The 15343-nt window shown below is 32.2% G+C and overlaps 1 protein-coding gene across 2 annotated transcripts in view; it reads left to right on the plus strand.

Annotated features, from left to right (window-relative positions):
- Window positions 1-15343, plus strand: part of CNTLN (centlein) — a 306857-nt gene that overhangs the window by 171994 nt on the left and 119520 nt on the right. For both annotated transcript variants that reach the window (XM_044920332.1, XM_044920333.1), the window contains exons 9-10: window positions 4953-5129; window positions 7259-7384. In XM_044920332.1, the coding sequence (XP_044776267.1) occupies window positions 4953-5129; window positions 7259-7384 (303 nt within the window). The remainder of the gene's footprint in view (window positions 1-4952; window positions 5130-7258; window positions 7385-15343) is intronic.

Genomic DNA, 15343 nt, shown 5'->3' on the forward strand with positions numbered 1-15343 from the left:
TTTTCCCCTTTAAAAAAATAACGTGACTATTATTAAATTTACCCATTTTCAGGTGGTGGATGATTCAGCTAACAGTGTTTTATAAATTGGCAGCAGATGTATTTTCCCATTTCTAAAATCAATTTTAAATAAAATGGCAAGTTTTTGTAGAGATTCAGGTATTTCATGAGAAGAAAATTTTGTGTATACATACATATATATATATATATATACATACATACATATATATATATATATATATATGTATGTATACACACACACTTTAACATATATTATATATTTTCATACTATGTCTTCGTCCAAGAGGATTTGAGTTCATTTTCAGAAAACAGTTATTCAAGATGTTATTTTCTCTGATACATATGTATATAGGTTAGATGTTTTATCTACACACACATATTACAGATTTTAAGCATACATGGATGTTTAATATATATTTAATTTTCAGTGACCTTATTTTAGGAGAAATTTTTTTTTTCCTGTGGTATTATGCCCTTTTAGATGTTTTTGTTTTGCAGGCGGCTACATTATGTATTGACAGGTGTGGAATTTATACATTTCTTAAATAAGTAAGATAATATATGTGAAATGCTTATCTTCAGCTAGGACCTCAATATTTTTTCACTAAATGATATTACTATTATTTTAATATAGTGGGAAACAAAGGGATATGTTTAATTAAAACTTGCCAATAAGGAAAACAATTTAACTTGCAATTCTTTGTTATAACTTTGAAACACTTTTCTATTTATTAGGTATTATTCACTCAGCCTCTAATGTATAATGCTATACAATGTTGCTTGAAGTTAATACAACATGACTAGATTATTTCATTTATATAATTCTTTTTTTTTTTTTAAGATTTTATTTATTCATTTGACAGAGAGAGACACAGCGAGAGAGGGAACACAAGCAGGGGGAATGGGAGAGGGAGAAGCAGGCTTCCCACAGAGCAGCAAGCCTGATGCGGGGCTCAATCCCAGGACCCTGGGATCATGACCTGAACTGAAGGCAGACACTTAACGACTGAGCCACCTGGGCGCCCCATTTATATAATTCTTAATAGTAATTTGTACAGCACTTAATGAATGATTTTCCCTACCCCCCCTTCTACTCTACATCTTCTACAGGACTTTTTGATCAAAATTATCTCTGTGGATCGATGTGAAAAAGAAGTTATATATATTAATAATGGTCAATTTAAAGAGATAGTTTCAATTGGAGGCATTTGGCACATACTCCATTGATCACTTCTCATCAAGATTAACTATGGTCTAGCACCATACCATTCATTGTCTTTTAAGACTGTAATAATAATAATTCTTAGTAAGAAAATTAAACTTTTCAAAGATTCTTGGGTTTTAAGGGCAATAGATAAAATGAACTTCCCCAGACAGGGGTACTGGTTGTCTTGATTATGCTAAACCTTCAAAGCAGCACGTGAAAGGTTAATGACAAGTAAAGATATACATTTTTCTCGTATATGTTATACATAGTTTACAAAGCACATTGAGTATAGTATGGATGGGGGACAGTGGAGTGACCTGACAAACATTACTTTATCCAGATGATCTAGGTCAATGTCAAGAGTTAAACCATGTTGATAGTATGTATGCTTGATATAATGAAAATGTCACTTTGCTTCTGTGATCTTCCTCCCCCAAACTCATAACCCCAGTCTAATCATGAGAAAAACTCAGACAAATTCCAATAGAGAGGCATCTACAGTGCACCTGATTATCATTTACTCATCAAAGCTATCATCAAAGCTATCAATGTTATCAAAAGTAAGTAAAGTCTGAGAAACTGTCACAGCCAAGAGTTGCTGGCATGATAAGTAAATGTAATGTGGTATTGTGGATTGGATCCTGGAACAGAAAAAGGACATTACATAAAAACTTTGGAGATTTGAATACATTATGGACTTCAATTAAAAATAATGTATGAATATTGGTTCATTACTTACAACAAATGTATCATATTAATTTTAGATGTTGATAATAGGGTAACCTGAATGGGTGGGGGTGGAAGGTATAGGACTCTACAGCATCTGCTTAGATTTTCTGTAAATATAAAACTGTTCCAAAAATTTAAGTCTGTTGATTTTGAAAGGAAGATTGAAGGGCAGAATTTTAGTGGTTTTCCTTTCCTTTTTAAAGTCTGGGTAAATATAGCCCAAAGTTATCACTAGCAAACTATAAGGGATGAGATTATGGAAAGACTTTCACTTACCTTTCTCCTATATAATCTGAACATTTTATACTCAACTTTTATTCCTTTTATTTGAAGAAAAAAATTACATTTTGAAAAACATTTAGTGACGTGTTCATTGTAAAATTTAAGGAAATTCAAATAAATACAAAGAAAATGATTCACATATGATTTTTCCACTGAGAAATGACACTAAAACATTTTAGGGCTTCTTGTTGTTGTTGTTTTTCCTATGCATGTTTGGCAAAATCTGTTTCTATACAGTATATTCTTTGGTAACCTGCTTTTCTAATTTAACAGTTTATCATGGATATCCTTCTGTATCAACCCTCAGCATGACTAGAATGCTAAGCCAAAGGCTTGATACATTTTTATGTGCTTTGATACATATTTCAAAATTTCCCTAGAAAATTTCTAACAGTTTATACTCCCACAACCATGTTCTCAAAATACAGAAGTCATAAACGGAGTCTGGTCAACATTTTTAAATTAGGAGATTTCCCTTAGAAGCCCTAATTCCTTACTTCTTTTAAAAAATCAGTCGCTCTCGCGGTGGTGGGCCACATTCATTCACCTAGGAAAACAGTTGGCTGGATCTTGAGTAGCTACTGTCACAAAAACCCTCCTTACACCCTTAGGTGAGGCTGAGTGTCACTTGACATTTCATTTTACCTATGCTTTTAAACATGGTCATATTAAGAGAAGTATGAAATACTTCTTGTGCCTATATCTCCTGCAAAAGTGATAAAAGGCAAGAGAGGGAGAAGATCAGATTTTAAAAACACTGGGAGCATGTTTTTTTGTGGACGTAAATAATCTATATACATGTGTAATATGTCTACAAAGTGCTGAATGAATTCCAAAGCTGTGATTTTAAAATATACTAAACACAACCCATTTTATTTACTTATCTTCCCTGCGCCTTTGTGAATTTGAGTTAATTAGTGCTTTCATAGTATTTTATTTTTGAAGTTCTGTTATTGTTTGTTGAAGAATTTTAAAGGACTGCTCCCTAAATGTAAAATCCTTACTCTGATGATGACAGTATCCGCAGTTGGAGCATTTTTAATGTCTTCACAAATATTTGAATTATTTATCATTACAGCTCCTTGATTGAATATTCCTATTTTTTACATTCTTATCTACTACATTATAATCCAGTGATGACTTAGAAAACTCACTTATTTAAACTCATTTAAAGAATATGGGACTGCTTATTGGATATACCAATAAAACTGAAGTTAGGTTATTTCTGTTTTATTCTAAGTTTTTATTTGGCCTTGAACAACTTATTTTAAATTTCTTTGGTAAATGGTGGGATATTAATATATTCTTAATAATTTTATTTAAAGGAACCTGAATAAGAGCAGGTGGCTTTTGAAAACTGTTCAGATTAGTGGCCCAGTCAAAGGAAATAATTATAAACATCATAAATTTGCTTACGTGATAGGAAGAAAAAATGAAATAAATAATGGTCATATGGTGATTAAAAGTGGGAGGAAAGAATAGGGCAAAATCGTTTAGAGTTTGGAATAAAAGTGCTTGAAGTATTTTAATTTGATATTTAAAGAAAGGTAATGAAGTAAGTATTTAATATATGGTAAGTGTGGTAAGGGTACAATATAAACAATACTGAGGAAAATATTTAGCAATATAATAGGATGAAGGTTGGAAAACAAATCAAGTGATCTAATAAAGTATAATAATAATATAAATAAATCAAAGATGACCTGTCTCATAATAACTAGAAGTTAGAATTAGGACAATATTACCTATTCCCTAAAAAAAAAAAAAAAAGGAAAAAGAGTTCAAACCAGAGAAGGGTAATATTTTCCATCATTGGTTCAGAAAAATTAAACATATATATTTCTTCTGATATCCCTTAGGAATATCACATAGGACGGATAGGGTTTTCCACATTTTAAATGAAACTATTTTCAGGGCTACTGCTTCTATATCCAATATTATAATTTTGAGATTTGACTCTCTTCGCTGGAAAAAAATAAAAACTTTGTTTTCACTATGATTTAGTGTTTTTGTTTTTTGTAAGTGGAGTAGTTAATTTGAATACGATATATGCATAGATTTTAATGGCCTCAAATATATTCGGTTAAGATGGTAGTAGAATTTCACAGAATGCTGGTTTTTACGAACTAACATTTCTTGAAGGTATCCTACATGCTTAATTTTTTTGTGATTTTTTGTTGTTGTTGCTATAATGTGGTGCTTACCATTAGCAGATTATCTGACATGTAATTTCAAAAGAGAATACAGTGGACTGTATTGACATTAAAAGTATCAGAGTTTTGTGAGTTATTATTAAATTATGATACATTGGAAGATAATTAGACTTAAAGTGCTGTTAGTTTCCTTTTCCCAAGTTTATATTCAGTGATATTATATAGCTCTTTGTCATCAAATGGTAGATTGAGTATTTCATGAGGAAATACATATGTGTATAATCATATTTTTGAAATAATTAATTTATAGATGAGTGGTATGTTTCATGCAACCATGCTGTAATGTTTTTCTCCTGTAGTTATTTTATTGAAAAATGCCATTGTGTTAGAATGATGGAAGTTTAGCTAATGCTAGTTTACAGTTTATTATTGAAATGCAATTTTCCTTCTCTGAATACTTACTATTTATATAATGTAATAATATCATATATAAGTATTTGCACATATAAAAATAATATACAAACATACATATATATTTGCACATATACTTTTTTTAAATAGGTATCTCAACAGCCATCTTTATCAAGCTTAGAAACTTTAATGGTCTCACAGAAGTCTGAAATTGAGTATTTACAGGGGAAACTAAAAATAGCAAATGAAAAACTGTCAGAGAGCAAATCTACCAACAAGGCTTCCTCAGAGAAGAGCTCCTGGACAAGTACTGAAAGAAAACATAAGGTAGGGACATTTTGTCATTTTGTGAATTTGTCAGGGTGAAGCTGGCAAGGCCAGTGATGAAGTTTAAAAACAAAGAGCATTTACCTCTCTGCTTATATTTCTGGGAGCTTTTTTTTTTTTCCTGGAAGCTTTAAAAAAACATTTATGTGCCAAATGCTTGATAAAAAATTGTTGTGTGGGGCTCCTGGGTGGCACAGTCGGTTAATCATCTGCAGTCAGCTCAGGTCATGATCCCAGGGTCCTGGGATCAAGCCCCTTGTCTGGCTCCCTGCTCAGCGGGGAGCCTGCTTCTCCCTTCCCCTGCTCTTGCACTCTCTCGTGCTCTCTCTCCCTCTCAAACAAATAAATAAAATCTTTTAAAAAAATTGTTTTAAAGACTAAATAATGTATTCCTAATTTAATTAAATAGATTAGTAGTAGTATAGCTGTTTTGGAGGAAGTTAACATTCTTATGTTAAAAAGTTTTGCTAAACTGGGTGTTATATAAGACTGATGAATCACTGAACTCTACCTCTGAAACTAATAATTCACTATATGTTAATTAACTGAATTTAAATGAATTTAAAAAATTTTAAAAAGTTTGGCTAAGTATCTCATATATCTAATCTATAGATAAGTTAATCTGAGTAAAAAATCATTTTAAAGTAATATTAGTTGTTAAAAGAAAAATATGTCTTAATGTTTCTATTTCATTCAGATACGATATTTAAAATATTACCTATGTGGATATAAACTATAAAGTGGAATTTAACATTAATTTATGCAATTATATAATTTCGGATTTAAAGGTATAACAATAGAGAAAAATAGGCAAATTTTCCATAGCATGTTTTTCATTTATTAATGTCTAGCTTTTCCTTTTTGTAATATTTGTATTACAGTACATATACCATAGTATATAATCCTGTTATGCTGCAAAAGATTCTATCAACACTGACTAAAATAAAACATTTTATAATATCATTTTGTCAATATGTTATTATGTAACATTGTAAATATGTTATCTCTAGATAAATAGAAAAATGAGGAACTTCAGACATTTTTCTCACAGTTGTTACTTCAGCAGTAGAAAATAATGATTTTACAAGCAGAAAACTATGTTTTTCAAGATAATTGTTTTTAGTTCTTTCCATTTTTTTCCAATGAGTAGAGCTATCTTTGTATAAGAAGCATTTAAAAATAGACCCATTTCTATTATAGTCTTATTTACTCCCTCTAATATTATTAGTAATTTTCAGAAGGAGCTTATATATGTATGTATTTATTTAAACATAACTGCATTATATATTTCTTGCCATTTTGGAGTAGTTTCAGAGTACTGAGCTTTATTTAAATGAAAAAAAAATTCCTAAAATTGAGATACATTATATATGGGGCCTAATTTGGTTGCTTGCTACATTGCTGAAGTTAAAAAAATGTAGCGCTTTGATGTTTCATTGCTTTTAACAAAAGTCAAGAAAATGAGAGGGGTATTTGGAATGAAATTTTCTTTCTTTTTCATAAGGACATGCAGTAAGTATGAACAATATGTTGCCCAGCTTAATAGTTGCTTTCACATATTCCTTTTCCAGATTGGTATATGAAGCTGTACATAATATAAACACACATTCTTGTCTCTAGTTAGCCACATTATAGTTAATGACCATATGGTCATTATGGTATAAGATCTACTGTCTGTTGTATTTATATTCCTCAAGCATATTGTTCCTTCAACTTCACAGTGTGTTAAACTATTTCAAAGGGAAAAAAATCCTTTCCCTCTTGTTTCTGGTTGTCCTATCAAGTGTAACCTTGGACCCTTATAGAGCAATTAGACCAGCCTCTATCCCCTCCTTTGTAATGAGGTTTCTTGCATTTCTGAGTCTATAACCCTTTAGTCTTCCCTAATGGGACATCATTATTCTGAAAGAAACAATGTAAATGTAAATGAATATTCTCATTAACGAGTCACAGAGAAACCTTTAGCGGTAGCACTGTGGTAATTCCGCTTGTTATTTCTCTGGTATTCCATGCAGGATTTTTTTTATAATTCATTATTAGTATTCAAAATTACTTGTTCTTTAATTTTGCATGTCTTTCATAATCCAGTGTTCCAACTAGTTCAACCATGTCCTTGTTTTATTCTCGAGGAACCACCTGTGAAACGTTCAAGGTCTTTGTCCCCAAAGAGCTCTTTCAGAGACTCAGCAGAGCTGAGGAATCTGAGGAAAGCTGAAAGAAAGATTGGAAACTTAGAGAAGGCACTACAGCTAAAGGTGAACATTAAATCACTTCTTTAGTAATAACCTTGCAAAGATAAAGATACACCAAAGTAAACATTCACTTCACAAATCACTGCTTATCATTTATTTTCCTGAATTTAATTACATGTATAAAAATGTATCATTGGTTGGTCTTGTTTTTCAGATTTCTGAGGATCATAAAGTAACAAAAAATTTGCTGCTCGAACATAAATATTTATTCACTACTTTAAAATTGTTTGGGAATACTTTGGCTTAATATTGGGAATAAATTTCTTAGTTTTTCAGAGACAAAAAATAGAACTACAGCAAGTAGAGAATTTCTCATAGTTCTTCATACATGATAAACATATAAAAAGAAAAGTGAGTTAAAAACGATACTCACCTAGCTCAAGTCACTTACAACTGTCCTTTATAGAAAAGTTACATAGTCAAAATGGCAAGTACATTATTTTTTCCATTTGACTGTATTGAGGGCTTTTATTTTTTCTGAATTTAATATGGCTAAACTTATCATTCTTTATTCACAACTACCCAAAGGCCTGTGCTATTTGAGATTTAGCCATTTAATTGAATCTCAAATAGTTTTAAGACATTTTATGACAAGACCAATGTTTTACACATGATTAGAATCCAATAAAGCTCAGGTTCTTTGTCATCTAGATTACTCTTAGGGAGAAAAAGTTTTGATTTAGATTTTGTGTGCTGTAGAACAAGATACGGTTTAGAGGAATCTAAGCTACAATTAATATTTTTTCTGCCTTTTCACTAAACATCAAGTTAATTTATATTTATGCAGAGTTAGACTGATAGTTCTTAAAGGAAGGAAAATTATCGTCTGTTGATTGACAGACAGAGATTGATTATCATCTATCATCTACCAAAAATAAAATGATCAGATGACATCAGCTTGCTAACATTTAGCCTACTTGAAATGTATACACCTGCAGTCATTTTTTTTTTTTTTTTTTTTAGTAATCTCTACACCCATCGTGGGGCCTGAACTCATGTTTGGGATAATACCCTGAGATTAAGAGTTGCATGCTCTTCTGACTGAACGAGCCAGGCACCCCACACCTGGAGTTATTTGCTCATTCATTGGTTTACTCAGTAACAACTTACTAAGCAATGCAGTTAGCCAAACAAGTCACTTGTACAACAAGAGACAAGATAACTGTCTATCGTTCAAGACCCTAGTTAACAAGATACTGCATGAGCAGTTGGAATCTAGTATCTTAACATAAACATGGGAGTACCCACAGGATATTAAGAGCATATTTGGGAAGCCAGTTTATCATCTTCCTCCTTTTGCATAATTCTTGAAATCACATCCTGTATTAATCTGGTTTCTTCAGAGAAACAGAGCCAGTAGATATAACCCTTTAGTCTTCCCTAATGAAACATTGTTATTCTGAAAAATATCTGTATCTATGTCCATATATCTATCTATCCGGAGAGGGAGAGAAAGAGAGACAGAGACTGATTTACTATAAGGAATTGGGTCATGCAATTATAGAATTTTAGAAGTCCAGCATCTCCAGCTGTGAAACTGGAGATCACGAGAGCCAGTGGGTTAGTTAGTCCAAAGGCCTGAAAACCAGGAAGCTGATGGTGTAAGTTCCAGTCCCAATCTCAATCTCAGTCCAAACGGACAAGACCAATGTCTTTCTTATGCAGCCTTTTATGCAGTGAATTGAATGAAGCCTATCACATGGGGAAAGGCAATATGCTTTACTCGTCTGATTCAAGTGTTCATTTTCTACAGAAACATGCTCACAGATACACCCAGGAATAATGATCAGTCAAGTTACACATAAAATTAACTATCACATATCCCCATTCAATAGTAACAGATCTCCACTTATTTGTCCCCAAAGCTCTGAGTCTTTGACAGTCCCTTGTTTTTGGCAGGAAAGAGTAGAGCAGTTCAGACATTTTTAGATCTATCCTCTTCCACCTTTTGAATTTCTAATTTCAGAAAGAGTCTCAGAAGCATTATATTAATTTATCATTCCTTTCTCCTAATTGCTCTTTTAGATGAGGCCTCAAACTTATTTTCAGAGTAAAATTCTGTCTTCACACAATTTTTTTTTCTTTTTTTTTTTTAAAGATTTTATTTATTTATCTGACAGAAAGAGACGCAGCGAGAGAGGGAACAGAAGTAGGGGGAGTGGGAGAGGGAGAAGCAGGCTTCCCGCGGAGCAAGGAGCCTGACGTGGGGATTGATCCCGGGACCATGACCTGAGCTGAAGGCAGCGGCTTAACCAACTGAGCCACCCAGGCGCCCCTCACACAATTTCTTTTTCATTTATACTTTTTCTGTATTCCTTTTTCAAATCAGTTGATGATAATATGAATTTCAAAAATACGTTTTCTTGCACAGATTTACAAGATAAGGGGGAAAATGCAAGCAAATTTTTTTCATTGTATCTTATCATTAGTAGGAAAGGATTTATTTTAAAGGAGCAAAATAGTTGAATGAAAAAAACACTATCATCAAGAGCATTTATGAGATGAAGTGGGTAAACAAAACCTATAAAGTAAAAGCAATTCCAAAGAGAGTGACTGGGTCTGGGATATTTTTTAATTTATGGCCTCTCTTTAGTAAGTATACCTGTCTTATTTAGTAAAGATAGAAAACTTCTATTTCCCTTAATTAGGGTATAATATTAATATTATTACTATTACTTAAGTGCATGAGAATATGAGATAAGAAAGGAATTAATGATGTATCTGTATTAGTTTCCTAGGGCTGCCATGACAAACTGGCTGGCTTAGAAGAACAGAAATTTATTATTCAAAGTTCTGGAGGCTAGAAAGTTCCAAACTCAAGATTTCAACAGGATTAGTTCCTTCTGAAACCTGTGAGGGAGAATCTGTTCTGTTTCTCTCTTGTAGTTTCCAGTAGTTTCAGGTGTTGCTTGGCTTATAGATGGCATTCTCCCTGTGTCTTCATACTTCACCTCATCTTTTCTCTGTGTGTGTATGTCTCTCTCTCTATGTCTAAATTTCTCCTTTTTAAAAAGACACCAGTCGGATGCCTGGGTGGCTCAGTCAGTTAAGCATCTGCCTTAGGCTCAGGTCCTGGTCCTGGTCCTGGGATCAAGCCCCACATGGTGCTCTCTGCTCAGTGGGGAGCCTGCTTCTCCTTCACCCTCTGCCTGCCAGTCTTCCTACTTGCACGTACTCTCTCTCTCTGTCAAATAAATAAATAAAATCTTTAAAAAAAATAAAAAGACACTGATCAACTAGATTAAGACCCACCTTAATGACTTCTTTTTAACTTCATTACTTCCATAAAGACCTTATCACCAAATACAATCACATTTTGGGGTAGTGGAGGTTAGGATTCCAACATACCTTTTTGGAGGGGATTCATTTCAACCCCTAACAGTGTCTTATCGTTTTTAATATGCATTTGTTGATCATGGTGCTCCTTTTGTAGATCATAACCCATTAATACATGTGGAATTTTTGTCATGGCTTTTCCCATATTGGTATTATATTGAACACTGCTCTGCTGGAAGCTAATGGGACAATGGCAGAGAAAAATGTTCTGTGCTCAATTATCATAGGCAGTGGATTAAAATCTCATTTTTTTTGTGAGCTGTTAAGATATCAATGTGCATGGTGAATCTGTAGCAAGGTACAGATACCTTATTTCCCAGATTTACTTGATTATATTATACCCACTAATGTTTCCCAAAGACTTCTGTTCCATGGAAGTCACTGTGGAAAACACTGCACTAAACACATGCTCCATGGCACAGTAGATATCTTTCGGTCCCAAGTTGATCAACTGAGGGGGACTGACGGGAGAGAGGGACAAATAATCTTCACCAGATAACCTCCACCATGGGACATATATGTAGGCACACACTGATATATTGAGATGATAGTCTTTATTATATCAGCAGTAAGTAATGCACATTATTCTAATACTAGTAATGAATTCTGTAAAAATATTAATACATTACCTTGCTTAGCTTACTTTTGTGAATAGTTGTACGTTTTCAAGATGGATGGCCAGTAGTAATAGAAGAGATGAAAACTGTTATTCTAAAAATCCCACCCATTTCCGAATCCTAACTTCATAAGTGTAGTGGACTAACAATTTATAAAGTATAATTTGGAAATCAATGCATCAGAGCTTTATGAAATCCTTTACTGTCCTTGGGATCACTAATGCCGTGAATCTCTGCTTTATGAACTTTAATGCATTTGACAACTTAGTTCTGTTAGCACTTTTCTATACTGTTTAGTAACATCAGTATGTCCTTTGAATACAGTTTATATGTCCTTTATTTTTCAATGTCTAATATGCATTCTTCATACATTCAGCTTTATATACTCTGCTGAGATTAAATATCCATGGGACCTTTGGTATTTTATAAAAGTTTTTTTTTTTTTTAACTTTTTAAAAACTTTGCTATCATTCTGTGAAGATTGAGCCACTGTTTTATTAACAGGACTCATGCTCTTAGTTTGCCTGTGTCTGTCAAGGAGGCTTTCACCAAACTGTAGTAGATTAGACCAAGAATCATTTTTGTTCTTATGAACTCATAAATGGACTTGCAAGTATCATTGAGGCAAGTCACATGATACAGCCTTTCTATTTTCTATTTTCTAGTGTTTTAGTCATTCAGATTTGTTTATATACAGAAATTAGAGCCTCTAGTTTAACTAGTTTAATTGCAAAATATAGGGAAGGTAGTCAGTAAATGTTTTATTGAATGATTTAATAAATGGACCTAATTCAGTGACTGCCCTTGCGATATTTTTGTGTGTATCTTCTTGGGCAAATGTAGTTATTAGTGATATTAAATGTATCTTTCAGTTTTTACTTCTGATTTTGTTGTAAGAATTTTGGGTACAGTAGTATTTCCCAAATGAAGTGCTACTGTTTTGACTTAGGCTATTAAGTTTTTGATTATTCTTTTTACACATTAAACAGTTCTTTTGAGATATCTAACTTTTGCCTGGAGACTTCTGCTAAATCTGTTCTTGCACTAGAATAAGGAAAAATGTTTTTCTTTGGACATATATTATCTATCTTACATTTCTATAAAATTTTGTCTATTTCTGAAGTAAGCCAAAGAACAATGGTCTCTAAGACTAATTTAACCCATGTGTTACAATTTGATAATAGCATTCAGAAAGGACATTTAAAAATAATTATTATAAATTATGCTTATCAAATTGATTTGTCAAATAATCTCTAGTTTACTTTCATTTTTAATAGTTTAGATCTTAGTAATTTTATAAGAAATATGTAAACACTCTAGCATTAGGCATAGTAAATTGTGAAGCATGTAAAATTAAAGCAGAAAGCTCATCTATAAAACTGCTTTGCTATAATCACTACCTAATGGAGAGACCACCTATTTCAATTACTATAGCAAAATCAAAACTATTTGCTAATATAAATATATTACACTGAAGTTTTAGGAAGCAGAGGTGCTTTGAGTGCTTTGGTTAAGTACTGTGCCTAGTACAGAGCCTGGCACATTGTGAGTGACGTATAGGACTCAGGAAATTTTTATTGAGTCTTAATCTTTGGTTTAATAGCATAAGCTAAGTTGATTTCTATTTGAGAACTGAGGAAAACCTTGGGTATAAATTCAGTGATTAATGGTAGCTGAAGCGGTACTGAAAAAATGCTAAAATAATGACAGTACTAACAATAAGAAACTCAATTTGTTCCATTGATTTAACAGAATTTTTGTGAAAGGCAACAGAAAAAAATCTGGATATCCCATTTTATTAATTTTACTTTCGGCAATTTTTTAGGTTCTATTTACTCAGTTTCTAGGGACTCTTAACACAGACTTTTAATGATTCCAAACGCTGCATTTGTATTAATAATTTTAAAGAAATTCATTGTAAACTAAGAGTTTATGGGGAAGGAATTTGATTCAATGACGAATAATTAGAGAAAGCTATTAGAATTTAACAAAGTACTTAACTATGTTTATTTGAAAATTGTGTTTTGACACAAATCTTTTCTAGTACCTATACATTTCTTATAATTAGATTATTAATAATTTGTAATATATCCTGTTTAAAATCCTAATAAATCTTATTAGTTCTTAAGGAATCCTAATAAACATAATGAACTTATGTTCATTTATGAGAAGGTAAGAACATTATTAATTACTTTTCTATTTGGTTAATTTAAATTATTTCATATATTTAGGATTAGAAAGCTTATTGTTTAAAGAAGTGAAGTTATATTTGGATTTTTAACAACAGTAGGGAAAACTCAAGGTCAAGGCTAAATCATTCATTGGTCTTAGAAGAAGAGAGATATAAATAGCTTTATTTTGAAGATGGAGAAACTGGTACATGCTGAATTTAAGTAGCTATGTCAAGATAAAATTTACTAACTTTGAGCAGCAAGCCTTGAACTCTTATCAGCACTTAACACTCTGCATGTAATAGGCTCTTAATATATGGTTCTTTAATTGAAGTGAACAAAATTCAATTCAGTATCCTGAATTTTTAACCGTGGTATTAAACCATGCTACTCTTTAGCAAGTTTGTAGTTTCTGTGATCTGTATATCTTCTAAAACTCTTCAGGATAACATTTATTCTGATTGTCCCTTTCAAGTGATGCCATTCCCATGCTTTTTCATCATGCACTTCCATTTCCAGATGGCATACAGACGGCTTGGTGCACAGGACTCAAATACTGCTTAAGAGATTTATTGAAGTTATTCTACTAGGCCTATATTCAAAGTAGAATGACAAAATATCCATATTGTTGAGACAGGTAGAATTGCAGTAAAGTAATACAAACTCTGTATTATCTTACAGTTGAAATGAGAGGTAGATGGTCCAGGAAACTGTGAATTTGGCTTCTTAATAATAAGGACATCAGTTAATACCTGGGAAGGGGAAAACGAAAGAAGCTAACTTTTGCTTTGTGCCTCGATAGGGCAAGCACAGTACCAGGGGCTTTACCTGTATATTCGCTCATTTAATTTAGTCATCATAATTTAAATCTCTATGCTCTTTTCCACATTTTACCAAAAAAAAAAATTTGAATTAATTTAAATGGTGTTCTTAAGATTATGTAAGCTGCTAACATGAAAGAGCTCCAAGAATAGAATTCAGATTTTTCTAACTGCCATGAGCCTACTCATGTCACCTCACTATAATATTACAGAGTACCTACCTGTTGCCTCCACTAAATAAGTATACAAGTTCCTTCATATAGAAATATAAAAGGTTTAAAAAACAAATTTGAAATTCACAATGGCTAAAAATACTCAAGAAGTTACTTACTTTACTTTGAGAAACACGGTGTATAAGTAATATAAATACATCCCCTAAGAACTGAAAATTTGGCCTTTATAAGTTCATTTTGTGGGTATATCTAAAAATGAAGATGTATTTCATGCACTCTATTTAGAACATGTAGAAGTTGTTGACTTTAATTGTCTAACCTAGTAATGTTTTTATGACCTCTTCAAGAATACAAAGCCCAGCTCTCACATTTCAATTCTGTATAGTACAACCCAGAAGGTTAAACTCTGCTACTTCAGACATAGGTCCAAACTGATTTTTTCCTCCTATGTAATCCTTTTGCTTTATATTAAACTAATCGTGAACCCATGGGTAGAAGCATTGATCTTACTATGATTAGTGTTTTTACACTAATTACATATGTAATTATAATTAACAAAATAACAAAATGTGTTATGTATGGACAAATCCTTTTGTGGAAAGAGAAAAAATTCTGTAAAACTGGCTCATAAATATTTGTATGTATACTAATTGACAACAGGGAAAGGAATGAAACTAATTTTGAAATTACTAGCAGCTTAAAAATGCAGTAAATGGGTTGAATTTACCAAGCAAACCTATTTTGTGACTTTAAGAATCCTTTTCTTCTGCTTAAATAAGTATTACAAATTAATTTATGTTTCCCATTTTCTTTCAAATTTCATATTTAGATGAGTAACCTTTTA

This window comes from Neomonachus schauinslandi, chromosome 13 (genome assembly GCF_002201575.2).
Source record: "Neomonachus schauinslandi chromosome 13, ASM220157v2, whole genome shotgun sequence".
Lineage (NCBI taxonomy): Eukaryota > Metazoa > Chordata > Mammalia > Carnivora > Phocidae > Neomonachus > Neomonachus schauinslandi.